Source organism: Centruroides sculpturatus, unplaced genomic scaffold (genome assembly GCF_000671375.1).
Source record: "Centruroides sculpturatus isolate CEXI.00-Female unplaced genomic scaffold, Cexi_2.0 scaffold28, whole genome shotgun sequence".
NCBI classification, from domain to species: Eukaryota; Metazoa; Arthropoda; class Arachnida; order Scorpiones; family Buthidae; genus Centruroides; species Centruroides sculpturatus.
In genome coordinates, this window is record NW_019384448.1 from 1,474,968 (window position 1) to 1,491,624 (window position 16,657).

The following is a 16,657-nucleotide window of genomic DNA, read 5'->3' on the forward strand; positions in this document are numbered from 1 at the left end:
ATGTCTCTGAACCAGGGGTAGCGCTAGGCTTAAAGGTGCAAAATTGATTCAAGTGAACTTTAAATGAGATGAGACAAGAACTTTAGAAATACTTGAAATTTATAATGCAACATTGGACAAGATTTGTATAAAATGCAAAGATTGTGACTCGTTATCAGTCACTTGGAGGTCATATTAAGACAAGATCTTAAATTTTTGTACAAATAAATTATATTCCAACCAAAGAGGGATTTAAAGGGCCCAAAATGCATATTTGAGAATAAAGAAAAATAAGTGGAATTTTGCTGGTGATTGTTCTGTTTTAGGTTTAAACCTGAAACAGAACAATCTAAGATTTACTACAGTTAATAAAGAATAGACATGAAATAATTTAAAATAGATTAGAATTGTTATTGTGTTAGTCTTAAAAAATGTTATCATTTTCTGTTTTTCATGAAATAAGCCACTTAGAACTGTTGAATTAATCTGGATTTATTTCAGAATTATAGTATATAATAAAATTGCAAGAGAGTGATTCCCTACTTAATTGAAATCTTTATTCCATTAAAAATGGAAACTTCAATATTTTAGGATTAATGCAATGGTATCAAATATTTTAATATATTTTATTTTTCTATTTTTATAGTTATTTTATTTTACTCCTCTTTTGTTATTAATTTTATATTAAAATTTCATAATATTTTCAATGCTGTTTGTTTCTTTTTAGTTCATTATTTTTAGAACATTTTATTTTTTTTAATATCTAAAGATGTTTGGAATATTAAACATTAGAACCTTTGAACTTCTCACTATATATATAATACAGAGCAGTCTGTTTTAATCAGTTCAATGGAATAACTCAAAAAATATGCATACTACAAAAATAAATCATTAAATTAAAAATGTTAGATGACAGAGGAGCTGTTGGTTCCATCACAGATGATACTACAGTAGTGAAAAACAAAAGGTCAACTGAATTTTCTTAAATGGGAATCCAGATTTTTATTGCATATTCTGATTCTGCATCAAAAATAAACAAACTTTTATCTAAATCATTTTTTCAAAAGATGCACTTATCAGAAATTATGAGCATTTGAAGTTTTATGCAGCCACCACATGGTGCATGTGCAAAAGTGTGGATATCTGAGGAGTTTACTGAAAAAAAAGGTAAATGAAAAGTAGTAAAAAAAAAAATACATCAGAAAACTTATTTGGTGGAATAATTTTTTCTTCAAATAATAAATTGATACAAAACTAGTGTGTGTTAAAGCCATCAAGCTTGTGATAGAGTAAATGTTGATCTTGATTCCATCAAGATCAACATTTACTTTATCACAAGCTTTAATTTAGCTTTAATAAATGTCAAAGTTGAATTAAAGCTTACTGATTTTAAAATTAAGATTAATACTTTGTGTTGCAGAATTTCATTTGAGCTTGATTATCCTGAGAATTTTGCTATCAAATGTTTTAAAAGACCAATGAAAACATTTAGAGAATTTTTTAAAATAAATGAAGTACTAAAAAGTTCTTACTGATATTTATTTTAGAATATAATTTGCTTTAGAACAGTGGTTCCCAACTTATTTTTATTGCAGAACCCTTTTGACTTTAGTAAAAAAATGTTGGAACCCTGACAGTTTTTAACGATTATAGATAAAACAGTAAATAGAAACACCAAAAACAATTTATTGAAGATGAAAGAAAAAAGAAAGATTAATAATGGAAAGCAAATAGTCTTACTTAATGCAAATTGGTCATTAATGTCAAAGGCTAATATTTTAATGATTTTTTAGCTTTAGGTTTAGTTTTACTGTTTTTTAGCTTTACTGTGTTTCCCCGAAAATAAGACATCCTATGAAAATAAGACTTAGCACAGGTTTTCTGAATTTCTAAATATAAGGCCTCTCCCTGAAAGTAAGACCTAGCAAAGTTTTTTTACTCCTAACGGTCATCAATCAGTGGCTGTACTTTCAAAAAGCCAACGGCATTGGCTTTTTGAAAGTACAGCCACTGATTGGTCAGCAGACAATCACGCCACACGACATAATTTGCATAAGACTATGGCTTGGGAATCACAGATTTGCATAACGTTACGGCTGATGATCGCTAATTGGTCGGCCGGGAATCATGCCACATCACATTTGCAAAGTGCTACAGTTTAGTAAGCACTAATTGGTCATCAAGCCCGACGTCGACGCTATGAAAAGGTTAAGTTGAAGCGAGAGTGGGAACGTCCGCTCCAGCACGGGAACTTTGTAAGTTCACTGCTGAGGCCTGATTGTAAGGCAATCAATGGCCTAGCCCAGTCTTTGGATCGGGCAATGAGGGCTATTTTTGTGAATGGTCGCTACTTGCTTGGCACTTGGGTTGGAGGACTTGTCTCCCATCCATTAGGAGTGCTGTATAGGAGTAGTCGTACCAGATGCCAGATCGGTTTTACCGGTTGAGGTTTTCAATAAACTTTATCGACGTTGGTTTTATTTAAGTTCAGTTTGACATGACTGGATATACGTCACTGTCGTCTAAGTTCGAGTTGGGAATTTTTTTGTTCAACAATAAATGTGAATTATTCTTCATGGAAAAATAACACATCCCCTGAAAATAAGACCTAGCGCATCTTTGAGAGCTTCTTATTTTTGGGGAAACATGGTAGGTTTAGTTTTACTGTTTTTTATGATTTTTATTATCTTGTCAAACATTAGTCTATATCATGATTTCAGTTTGTTCCATTACTAATAAATCAGTCCCCACTGTTTATAAAACTATAAATAATTCTAGCACACATAAAGGATGTAAACGACATCATAACAAGACTCGATCCCAGACTGGAACAATTACACCTTCACATCCCAAATCTGTATGACACATTCATACATCATTAGACTCAATGGATTTTATTGTGGAATTCCAAATTGGCAACTTGCATTGCCAATAAAATTTACAAGTTGGAAACCCCTAGTAAATTACAATAAAACACAAGTTGGGAACCCCTGTTTTAGTAATATCAGTAATGGAGTAAGTCTAATTGGTTAAAGTAAAATCTTATGCTCTAAAATCTTAGTTTTTAAATCATCATAAAATTGAACTCCTATATCTAATTGCCAATGGTGTTGTGAAGTTGCACCATGGCAAGCGAGCCATAAAGATATACATTAAAAATATATAGCATATTACAAATAAAGTGAATCAGTCTTAAAATTTGGAATCAGAGCCGTAACTAGCCATTCCTGTGCCCTGTGCAAGAATTTGAATTTAGGCCCCTTAATTTATTTGGTTTGGGAAAATAATAAAACAAATATACTACAATAGACTTTTAATAAGATTTATTTTAATTGAACTTTTCTGGCTTTCATTTCAGCAAATTCATTAATTACATGATCATAATTAGTATTTTTAATGATAATGTATTCTATTGAAATAATAGAAATATTGGACAATCGTTCTTGCCCGATATTTAATCTTAATAAATTTTTTATTAATTTTAACTTGCTAAAACTTCTCTCGCACGAAGCAATAGAAACGGGAAGAGTTAGAAATATTCGAAGAACGACATTGATATTTGGGTAAGACTCAACTAAACCAAAATCACGAAGAGCCTGTAGAATATTAAGCGAAAACGCAGTTTCTATATTTTGTATAAGAGTCGTTACTTCAAACTTAAAACTTTCAATTTCACTTGTGAATTCGTACTTTTTTAAATCTTTGCTATATTTAACAGCGAGATCTGCAGCTGATTTTTTTTAAATCAGCAACACTCATGTATTATAAAGAAGAGCCATAGAGAAAGCAAAAATTAGCCTTTTTCCAGTATCATATTAAAGACCTCGGGGGCCCCTTCGAGGCCGCATAGTTCGCTTACCGCCGTTGAGGTATACAACACATATGGGTACTAATATAAAGCAAAAAGTTATGTCAGAATTTCTGCACGCCTTTTACAACCTCGAGACTAAGATTTTATTCGAGAGTTACCACGTTATCTATTTAGCAATTAAAAAAATCCCCGGGCAGATTTATTTTTATTACAAAATGTTATCTTTACAGATTTCTAGCTCTGCACACTGTAGAAAAATCTAGAAATACAGTTTTATATATCGTAATAATATTAGTCGTCGCCAGAGAGCTCTATAAAGTAGAGAAATATCTATAAATTTGAAAACTATAAACATAAATTTAAATTTCTCAAAAAATAAATAAACAAAATTTCAAAAGTCGGTACTTTTGGCTGATTTGTCTGCTGTCTCCGCTATCTCACTACGTCCCTCTAAAAGTCGCCACGGTTGGGAACACTGGTGAGCAGACATCTAGGGTCTAAATAAGGCAAAATGTAATCGCCAATAAAAAGGAGGAAAAATTCAAGATTTAAAACTATAATTTCTTGTGAACAGCAGTTTGGGCCCCCTTCCAAGTGGGCCCTGTGCGAATGCACCTGTTGCACCTGCCTAGTTACGGCTCTGTTTGGAATGATTAAAGGACAAACTGTAAGGGAACTATGTACCTGCATGTATATCAGAGATCCCTAGATTATCGGTCATATGTGGGGTTTCTTATTAAAGTACAGTGGTATGTAATTTAAAATGGTGTCATCAGAAAGTATATGAAAATTTAAACAGCATTTACTCTGGTATATTTTTAGATAACTTGCACCAGTATTGAATAAAGTAAACATCTAAGTCAGGAAAAGCAGGAAGGTAACATGTCTTTACAGTTCCATGCTGTGAGTGGTATGTGTCCAAGTCACTTCCCAGGAATTAGTGCACAAGCATACATCCAAAGACACATTACAAGGTTTCTTCAGAAGGGTGGACAGTACTTTGAATATAAGTCACATTAGATGAACTAATTGTACTAATTCTCTGCAAATATTTAATAAAACTGTTTTCAATCATTCTCTGCTGGAGTTTTTTATCATGTTTTTGCAAATTGAAACAAAGACTGATTATCCCTATTGCTGTGACTTACGGTTTAATAATGCAAGATCCTGCATTCAAAAGCATGTACTTACCACTGTCATCTATCATAATGGCATATTGCAGCCAAGTGCAATATGCCATTGTTGTGGTTAGTATGGTCAACTTTAACAACACAGAGCTATACACACACATGCTAATAACAGTTGTACCTGTTTACATGCTTGTATGTCTTCCTGTTTTTCTTTACTTACAAGTTAGATGTTTGTTAACTCATACTCAGAGCTAGCCCTACCATAGGGCGAACAGAGCAGCCACTCCAGGAGCTAAGTCCTAGGGGGCACCTCAGTGGTAAAGAAAATTAAAGGGTATAAATTAAGGGCAACCAAGGGGGTGCCATAATAGGATCCTGCTCCATCCTAAAACTTACCTCGGGCTGGCATTGCTCACACCGTTGTCAAGTAAAGTAAAGATAAAATTATCCCAGGGTAAATACTGTTCGGATTTTCATATATTTTCTGATGGCACTATTTTGACTTCACATACCATTGGACTTGAACCTGAAACCCCTGTAGGACCATGTAATCTGGGTGTCTCCAACATACACGCTCACCAAATTTTGGACATGTATAGTTTGCTTGCTTGGCTCTGATTGTTCAATCTTCCTATCTTTAGGGTATGGAACTGATTCATTTTATTTGTAACACACTGTATATTTGAATGTATAGCTACTTGGATAGATTTTACTGATATTTTAAAAATTTCCATTTTCAATTTATTACTCTTTCAAAGTTGCAAATATTTTCTTAAAAGTTGAAATATATTTCAGTATAAATATTTTTTCGTTCTTTCTTTTGCTAATTATAAGTTTGAATTTGTATTGAACATATTAAGCCTGTTTTTATAATAGAATTTTGCTATTATAGCTGCATATTCTGATTCAGCATGGTAGAGCATGAATTTAGCTTATTTAATTGATAAGCTAAATTTAAACCTAGTCCATCAGCTTTTTATAATTATAAAGATAATGGATTTGGTATTGATCTGATTTTACTTGTCTGTCAGTTGTCAGAACATGCAGTTTTAAGACCAGTAATAATTTTTATTAACAGTATTAAAGTTTATTTATGTTGTGATATTTTAATATATTTTAAAGGTATGTTCGTTTTTGGAATATACTTTCTAATTCAGAAAATCCTGAAGTAATTGGAGAAATGGATGATCCTTTTTGTTGTGCCTATTCTCCATCGGGATCAATATTAGCAGTCGGGTAAGTGATTATATTACTGATAAATTTTCTAAACATATAATTAAAATTTTATCTAAGGTAATAAATTAGAAAAGCCTGACACTCTAATTTCTGAAAATGTTTATAATAAAAATTTATTTAAATATAAAATGAAAAGTTAAGCTAGTTAATTTCAAATGAATGTCTTTTATTTGGTCTGTTTCTGATGTGATATTTAGTTTTGCTTGGTTGATTGTTTTAAATATGAAAGTTTTATTTCATTAAATATTGTAATTTAAAGATTATTTAACTTGTCATAATTTCTTCGAAACATAAAATTATAATATGAAAGATCACAGTTCTAAATTTATGAATTATTTGAATTTTTATATCAATGTAAAGCTTTTATATATTGCATTTAGAAGCACAGTTTAATAGTTTTGGAAAGGAAGGTAAAAAAGAAAAATCATTTTCTTATCACTTTCAAGTAATTTTGGTTTAGATCAAGAAATTGTGAGAAAAAATTTTTTAATCACCATCAAAATTTTAGTGATTTTGAACACGTATCATAGAACTATTGATACTTAAGAAGTATGAATGATTTAATCAGGTAAGTGTTTTTTCATCAAGAAAATAATCAGTCCTCTAATTGCTCAGAAACTGGTAATGTAAAAAATTATGTGTATTTTTTTTTAAAATAGTACTATATATGCTGAATGTCTTGAATTATTAGACATAGGATAGAGCTAAATATCAATAAATTTGTATTTAATATGTTGCAAGTGTGAATAATTAGGTAATTTCTGTTATTTGAATAGAATAGCACTGTCTTTGCCAATTTTTTTTAATATAATTCACTTCAAATTTTCTGTGTGTAATTATATCAAGACATTCTGTATAAATGTTTCTATTACTATATAGATGTTTTTTCAAATATGCATGTTAATATTTTTACCAAAATGAATAAATTATTATTTATCATTTAACTGTTGTTTATAAGAATTTGTTTAAATGATCATCAGTACATAATATTGTCGCTGATATAAAATGAATATATTTTGCTATCAGTGCTGTTGTAAAAGTAGTAAAAGAATATTTTTCTTTTGCTTACAAATTGTAAATGAAAATTTTTATAACAATCGTAGATAAGATTATCATTACAAAACATTTCAGTCAAACATAAAATTACAATGAATTTTTTTAAAATTAACTTTTTATTAGATTATCTTAATTTATATATACTTTAAATTGTAAAATTCTTGTATGATATTATAAAAAATAAAAATCTATGTTGATCAATGTTCCATTTCAAGAATTTTCTGTAACTGAATCTGGTCTAAAAAATCTAATAAAATTTTTAATTATAAAAGTATTTCAGAATTTAGAAATTAGATGTTTAGTTACCAAATACACAAATTGGATTAAAAAAAACATTGATTTTTTTTAAAACAATCTTAATGATTATTTTCACAAATGAATATTGCATTAGTGAAAAAACTTGCAAAATGAAATAAAAATTCAAAAATAAATTATTAAATGTTTGATTTTCCTCAAACTTTACAATTCTTATTTTGAACAGATTAATCATATAAGTATTAAAAGTGAAGTTGATGGAAAATTTCTATATTATCAAATTGAATTATGAAAATAATTCATATATTTTTTATATATTGATAATTAAATATATTAAATCAATTACTCTACCTTGTTTTCTATATTCTAGTATTTATTATACAAATTTGTGATAAAAATAATTAAACAAATGACAATAAATGATAATCAGTATATAAATGTTTCTCAAAAGATTTAAATCATGTTTTTGTTTTAATTGATTAGGAGTTATCCTGCATTAATACTTCTCATTCATATAATCTATTCCTTGCAAATTGATAATTTGCAGAAACTAATTTGATGTTTTTGCCTTAAACTTAATTGAGAACATTTCTCAAATGCTATAAAAGCAGTTGATTTTTTTTAAATGTCCATTGTAGAATCATGCAAGTCTGCATAAGGTTGGACTGACTTAAGTAGTAACATACAGTATAAACTCTTATTTGAAAATATGACAATGATACTTAATATTTATATAAAAACTGGGATTGAATAGTAAAAAGTAGTGACAAAAACACTCACTCAATTCTTAAATGAATGAACTTTGTAATAATAATTAATTATATATTATATTTATATAAATTAAACCAAGTACAATTTATTTTCTTATTTGATAAGGAAGTTTGTTTTAAAAATAATGATTAAAATATCTAATAATCATTTGCTGAAATATATTCTTACAATATAATTATATTTAAAATTTTAAATATTCCAAATCACCACTAATAATTATTTTAAGGTAGAAATCACTGGCTTGCAGTGTAGAAATAGATAAAATGTTTTATTATTGAGATCTAAAATTACACAGTGAAGTAAGAGATTTATTTAATTAATGATTTCAAATGCTTTTGTATCCAAATTCAATTTATATTATATAAATAAAATACATTGGAAAACTAGCATTGTATGTATAAAAAACAAAAAAAGAAAAACAAAATTAGAGTTTCTGAATCAAACTTACAAATATTCTAATATTGTTAAATCTGTTTTAGCTATGAAAATTAAACAGCCACTGAGATATGTCAAATTTTTTTTCTATATTTAAAATTGAAACATTATTACATTTATATAAATTTAATTTTAAATTATGTAAGTAAATTTCTTGAATTTTACATAATGCTTAAAATACAATATATATACAGTACTTGAGTTCCGTATGAAATCAAACTTGAGGTAAAATATATATATGTATGTATCGTTTGTTGTTTTTCCAGAAAAACAAATTGATATTTTCTGTTCTTATTATAACATGCATATTTGAAATTAAAATAATTTTTGTTTATTAAAATACCCAAAACCAATATGTTACTATTTTAGTTAAGACAACAGAATTGTTAATATTTAAGTTTCTTAATTAAAATAGTAAAATATTTTTAACAAATCACATTTTAATTGTAATTATACTAATTTTGTCAAAAGTTCAGTTATTTTAAGTGAAGGGACTTTATTAATAATGTTAATGTATTTTTTTTTTATAATAATTGATGAATGTCTATATTTAGATTATAATTTTTATTGAATTTTTAGTTATAAAAATTATTTTAACTTCATATTTAAAGCAATATCTTAAAATTTTATAAAGTAATATGTGATATTTAATATTATTAAATTAAATAATTATATAATTTTATTGATTTATAAAGCATAACTAAATAAAAATCAATGAAAAATTTATAACTAATAAAATGTAAGCTGTTTAATTTATTATTTTAAATGATTTTTTAGCAAAGAATGTTTTAGTAAATATTTAATATATTTTTAGTTTAGTTAATTATGCTTTAATATTTAAATAAAATTTCAGAATTATATAGATTGTTTGGCTTTTCCTTAAAAAATAATTTATATAAAATTTGGTGAAACTTATCTAAATTTGAAATGATTGTATAAAGAGATTCAAAATGAGTTATTTGACTAGAATTTCTTTACATCATTTTTCAATTTGTAATTAAGAATTTTTTTAAAATAAATATTAAAGGAATTTTCATATTTGATATTGTTTGAATTGCTTTATAAGTTTCACCATAAAGTAAAATTAGACAAAAAAAAAAAAAATTATTACTAATTTTTAAATTATCAATATATACTATTTTTAAAATACTCAACATATGATGGTTAGTGGGGGTAAAGGTTTCGTATGACCAGCAAGGTCCTGTCTTTGTCTGATCCTTTCCATTTGCAGTGGTTTCGACGAGATGTGGTAGATGGCTTGCCAGTGCTACCTGCAGCTGTTCGTCCCTTGTATTGTTGTTGTCGTCATCTCCTGTTGCCTTCAGCCCTCATAGTTGCTGAAGGAGAGAGGGAGGTTGTTAGAGGTTTGTCTCCCTATCTGCAGGGAGGAAACCCATGGTTTCTCATCTAGACTAGAGTTCTGTAATAAATTTTACTCCTCCACTTTCTTATATTAATTAAAATTCTATCAAACTTTAACCTAAAATAAATTTATCTTTTTTATATAAAAATATGTATTTAGCTATCTTAACTTTATTGTTAATCATTTTTGTGCACAAAACTCGTAATGTATATAAAGTTTTTTTTATAAAATCTAAATAGTTATCCTTGTTTCATATACATATTTAGTATTATTAAAATTATTATAAACTAAAATATTAATCATAATTGATAATACTCCTAATTAATTTGTTATAAAATCATTTTAATTAACAATAATTTATAATAATAGCAATTATAAATATTAAATATCAAATTCCAATAATATATGAAATTATGAAACTTTAGTGTAATTTTATTAAATATGAAAAAAAGAAGGAATTGATTGATTTTTAAGAAAATTTTTTATTATTGATGTTAAAGGTTTTGTTTTAAAACTTATAATAGATCATAATACCATTGTTAGGATGTCAAATTCATGTTGGCTATAGATTGATTATAAAAAGGTAAATTATATATTATTAAATTATAAATTGGTAAAAGTTGAAAACATTACACCCCGACAGAATTGATGGAATCTTATGAAACACAATAGATATGTATAGGGTCATATCCAGAAGAAATAAATTAGGCCTATTTTAGCACTGTTTTGTACATGTTTAAGTAAGAAGTTTGCCCACATTGAATCATTGCTTGTCCCTGCCTATATGACTTATGCAGTTTGTATTATGTGGCCAAGTGATGTAATGCATCTATCCACAACATTCTAGACATGCTCTATTAAGGATGAATCTGGGGACCAAAGGCTAATCTATACAGCCATCACAAGACAAACTCTGCAAAGTGTCACAACCAATATGAGAATGGTCATTATCCTATTGAAAATTTGCCAGTATGTGGACAGGGTGTACCACCCTGTCCACATACTGGCAGGCAATCATTCTGCATTCAACTCAGAGCTGTCATCATAATTGACTGCTCAAACCATTATTTCAAAGGTTGGACCTTATGTGAAATTCCAAAATCATGGGATAGTGGGCCATTCCAACAAAATGCTAGCAGATATTTTGAAGTTGATCACTTAGCCCCAGATAGAATTGGAACTTGTCACTAGATGCCATTCACGTGTCTAGTTGCATCAGACACCATCTAGATCAGTGGTTACCAAAGTGGGCATTACCACCTCCTGGGGGGTAATAAGAGGAAGGGAGATTGGAGTCGGTCCTGACCAAATGGTCCCTTTCATTCATTAAACAGGTAAGAAGAAACATTGCATTTAATGAGTTCCAGATATGGAGAACAATGTACAGTAAGGACACAAAGTGTGAGGTTCGTAGAAAAGTTTTTCTAAGAATATTTCTAAACCTTTCTCACACAAGAGAGAATGGGTTAGGGACATTGGGAGTACAGTTTAGCAGTGGCATGCTGTGATATTTCATGATAGGGAAGCTGTGTTTCCATAAAAATTTTAAACAAATACTGGAAATGACAAAAATAGACAGTTTATTGACAAGACTATGTCTTGTTTATAAAATTGTTCTGCCTTCTGGGTAACCAGCTTACAGGTTTGGAGGAGTATAGTACATGTCAGGAGTTGCAATTTGGCAGAGTATTAGGTGCCCAAATCATGCGCGCATAAAAAAACCAGACTTGTAGGTACTCAGGGGGCCGAGAACAAAGTCAAAATAAAATTCAAAATAACGACACACACTACAAACAGGCAGTAGTGCAAGATTTGTGCATGTGTTGTTCATTGGAAAGTTGGAAATGCGAACGTTGTAAAATTGAATTTTGACAAACGCATGCATTGGGAAGTTCAAAATGAGAAATCAAATTTTGACAAATGAATCTTTGAAAAAACCCATTTACCTGTGTTATTCCCAACATATTTCTGGTCCTGACATGCTGACCTTGACCGGTTGATCCAAGATATCTCGTTTCAGCATAGGAACGTTTTTTTCAAAGTAGATGGTGCTAGTCATTATAATTTTGTATTAAAACTAACTTCCAAAATATAATTTGTTTTTTTCTACATTTATTAATCAAAATAAAAAAATAATTTCGGACAATACAATAGCCAGGATTATTTTTTTCAAAAACAGGAAATTTTTGTTAGTCATCGACAAAAATTCAACTCGAGGCAAAACACAATGTTGAGAAATTTCAAAATTGGATAGGTTAATATGCATCGTGGACAACCTCGTGGTTGTGGCCGGTGAAGTTTGAAAGATTGCACTCAAAATCAGCAATACCAAAGAAGATTGGAGAATGAAAATGAGACCCGCCTTGAGCGTCAAAGTGATTCCACTTGGTAGTGAGTCTTTAAGACATAGTCTTGTCCAAAATACGGCCTTGCCATTTTACTTGTTTTAATTCTAAAATAGATAATTGACACGAAACAAAGATATAAAAATTGTCTTTATTATTTTTTTATAAACTAACTCTATATGGCAATTTTTGCCACAAATTTGTTAATTACATTATCATAAAAATTGCTTGTTGTTGATTCTGTCAAAGCCTTTTAAAGCACTTTTTTTATTGAAAGATATGCTAGTGATGACAATCTTTCCTCTGATCGAGTGTTCCTTGTGAATGTATGAATTCACTTCGTGGTTGAAAATATGTGCTCAACAGATGCACTTGTAGATGGTAGCATAAAAATTAATGATATTAAATCACATAATTCTTTTAGTACATCTTTGTTAAGATCGTCATTAATTATATGTTTTATGTCTACAAGTAACTTGCCAATATAGTCCGGACACAAATATGAATATTGCAATTCACTATTTAATTTAGATAAATGAAAAAATTCTCCATAAAATTTACGTAAAGAATTAAAACTCACTTTGGAAAATTGTTTTTCATAATATTTAAAATTATTACATCTAAAAGTGATAAAAATTCTAAAGATTTTGTCTGAAAATCTGTTAATATAATTATAATTAAATATAGCTTTGTAAAGAAATATACATAAAAATAACATAAAATATTCTTTACTTTTTAAATCTTGAAACAATCCACTTAGTCAAATACTTCCTACACTAATGGATATAATCATTGGAAGCATTATACAATATATTTGGTGTGTACATCCACCAGTTAAACTGCCAGAGGTTGGTCCTCTGTAAAGTGCATGCACAAATGTGTGTAATCTGGCTGCTTTACACGATATAAATATTTTTGTCCTGGAATCTGTCCCGTATTTGACAATACGATGCTTCCATTGGAAATATGCATACATGAATTTGTATTCGAATATACAAAAGCAATCTTATCATTTTTTTCACATGTAGTATAGAAATTTGTAATAAGATACATAATGCAGTTAAAATAAAATATTAATTTTAAGTAATTCAAAGTACATTAAAATATGAAAATAATCACACAATATGTATTTATATTTTAGAAAATACAAGCAAGGAAAATGGCATTTCCACAGCTTCTATGGACAGCACGCCACTGCAGGTGGGGTGTTGGGTATAAGTTTATGGAAACAAAGGGGTGGTAGCTTAAAAAAGTTTGGGAATTACTGATTTGATCAATCATCTAACATTGCACCAGGTTAGCCATTGTTAGCAGTGAAATCAAGTTAACGAAACACACTGTGTGGAGGTCCAAGAGTGCAATCTAGCTTGAAATATTCAGTTTACAATCACCTGTGAACTGACTCTGACTGTAACTATTGCTCAGATTATCTTGCAGTTATCCATTTGTCAGCAACTGCCATCCACACAATTTTGCAGTCTTCACAGGGTATTGTCCTTCTGCATGGATCATGTGCAAAGTCTGTAAATACTGGAGCGTCTTGCATCCACTGTGTAACCAGTTTCTGTACTGACATTGTAATATAGTCAGTCCATTAGGTTACATAAATAAATAAATATATGTATGATATGATATTACCCATTTTAAACATGCCAATTACCAACCTTTCTCAAAGTCAGACAGTAGTGTATATGGAGTTCTAACTGTATCACATGGCGTAACTGATCACCCAAATCTGGACGAAAAAAAAAGGGTTTTGTTACATAACAGAGTTCAAGACATGCATATTTGTTATGTTGTTTAATTTATAACAAATGGCCCCATAATTTATTTGTTAATTTACCTACTATTATATATATTTCGTCCACTTTTTAATCATTCAATATCTTTAATACAGAGATATTTTTATTCAAGATTCGTACATTTATTGCAAAACTCTGGTTATAACACTTAATTTCCATCAGTATAAAAACAAGTAAAATTATCATAAATACAGATGATGTAAATTTCATTTATAATAGAGATATAAATAATTTTGGTTAGAATATAAACATAAATTTCAAAATAAATAAATTTTATACAGTTTTTCTTGTATACATCTAGTTATTTGATACATGCAGATTATTGGTTATTGATTATTTTAGAAAACAATACATAAAAAAATAATCCAATTGTTTAAAAACTTTTAAAATAATTCAGTCATAAAACACATTGATTAATCTTTAAAATATTCAAATTTATAATACAGTGGTGCCTCAGTATACATCTGCTTTAGAATACGTCAAATTCGGAATATGTCCTGTTTGGATGAAACAAATTTTGTTTGGTATACGACTTAATTCAATTATACGTGCCATCTATGAACAAGTAGCACTATCAGTGTACTAGACCAGACTAGACAAGCCGGATGGCTGAGTGGCAAAGATTGCAGCCTACCACTCTGGGGACCGGGTTCGAATCCGAACAGGTCGTAAAACCCTTAGGAATTTTCGGGGGGTGGTCCATTTAGATATGTTGGGCCCCATCCCCCACCACCCAGCAGCCCCATTGTAGGCCTGGCTGAACCCATAATGGACTTGCATAAAGAGGCCCTCCTAGTGCCCACAGGGCAGAAAGAGTTAAAAAAAAAGTCCAGATTAGACGTTTGCAGTGCCACAATTTATAGCTTTGTTAAATTTATTCTGATTTTAATTTGTAAGTAAAATTTTATTATTTTTATTAATCATGAATTGCAAAAAGGCAAATGAAAAAAAAATGACTAGAATCACAATGGAACTGATAAAAGAGATTGTTGAGAAATATGAAGGTGGCATGCATGTTTGAGATTTAACTATTGCATACCGTATTCCGAGAATGACAATATCGACAGTCGTGAAAAATAAAGACATTGTTAAATCTGCTAATATTGTGAAAGGGGTTAAATTAATTTCTAAACAGAGATCAAAGACATTACATCATGTTGAGAAATTGCTTTTGCTTTGGATAACTGAAAAACAGTGTGCTAGAGACAGTGTATCAGAAGCAATTATTTGCTAGAAAGCTAAAAAGATACATGCTGATCTCATGAAAAATCAAGCAGGAACTAGCCAGGAAAGCAAGGTGTTTAAAGCCAGCCATTTTTTTACATGAGAACGGATTAATCGTTTTTACATTACCTCTTATGAGAGAGGTTGGTTTGGTATACATCCTATTTGGTATAAGTCCAAACATCAGGAACAGATTAAGGTCGTATACCGAGGTTCCACTGTAATTATAAAATAAGCAGTTGAGCATTAAAAATTATTTTAATGTTTACTCATAGATTTTGACCATAACATCCTGTTATGATCTTTTAATATTTTTTACATGTCAATTTTTTTTTTCTGCAATTAAGAGTATATTGTATATGAAAAATTATGTTGAATCATTCCTTTATTTATTTGATAATTTTAATCCAAATTAGATAACTTTTATCATTGCCATCTTAAATTTACATTATTTTCAAAATTTGTGTAAACACAAGAATTTTTACATATTTAAAAAAAAAAAACATTATTATTAAAAACTCCAATAATATGATTGTGTGGTAAGTAACTAGCTATCAGAATTGGCATTTACTTCAATAATTCTTATTCAATTTAATGTAACAAAATAAGATAACCATAAGTCTGAAACTGCACAAAATATTAAAATTTATTGTTCTTTTAAACTGAAGGTAAGTCTTCTATTTTTATGACAAGATTCTTATATTTCTTTTCAAAGTCATGCCTCTTATATTGGACAGCAATTTTGAAAAATTGTAGATCTATAAATTCCCACTGTTGTCTGTCCGTCTTTCCATAATCTCGAATGGAGTTAGATAGATGAAAGACAAGATCAGATATGGAAACCTTGGGGCAGGAGGCCCCGATTAACTATATACAAATTTCCAATACAAACTAGAAGTCATGTTATTTTAATTCAAAAATTTTCTCCCGAAAGGTGTTATATACATGACTGGCATATCTCTATTGTTAAAGGAAAAGTATTATATACAGGTGCAAGTCTTTACTAATTTGAGGTGGAGAGCGTATATTTTAAATTAAATTAATTAAAAATATGACGGTCACAATGCCAGGCTGAAATTTTTAATGTCCCAATAAATAATTGCTCATTGTCTTTTAGACTATTTGATACTGCAGATTATTTATTTTGTGAAAAAACTGGAATAAAGCATATTTTGACATAGGCACTGGTAAAATTTTTCTTTGAGTGTCAAGATAGAAAAAAACCATTATAAAATAATAAATTTCTCCCA

At 29.1% G+C, this 16,657-nt stretch overlaps 1 protein-coding gene across 4 annotated transcripts in view; it reads left to right on the forward strand.

Annotated features, from left to right (window-relative positions):
* Positions 1-16,657, forward strand: part of LOC111620507 (WD repeat and SOCS box-containing protein 1-like) — a 77,112-nt gene that overhangs the window by 37,190 nt on the left and 23,265 nt on the right. For 2 of the 4 annotated variants that reach the window (XM_023362430.1, XM_023362429.1), the window contains exon 8: positions 6,043-6,156. In XM_023362430.1, the coding sequence (XP_023218198.1) occupies positions 6,043-6,156 (114 nt within the window). Of the gene's footprint in view, positions 1-6,042; positions 6,157-9,904; positions 10,096-16,657 lie in introns of all 4 variants that reach the window. The other 2 variants (XM_023362432.1, XM_023362431.1) reach the window with 2 other exon arrangements.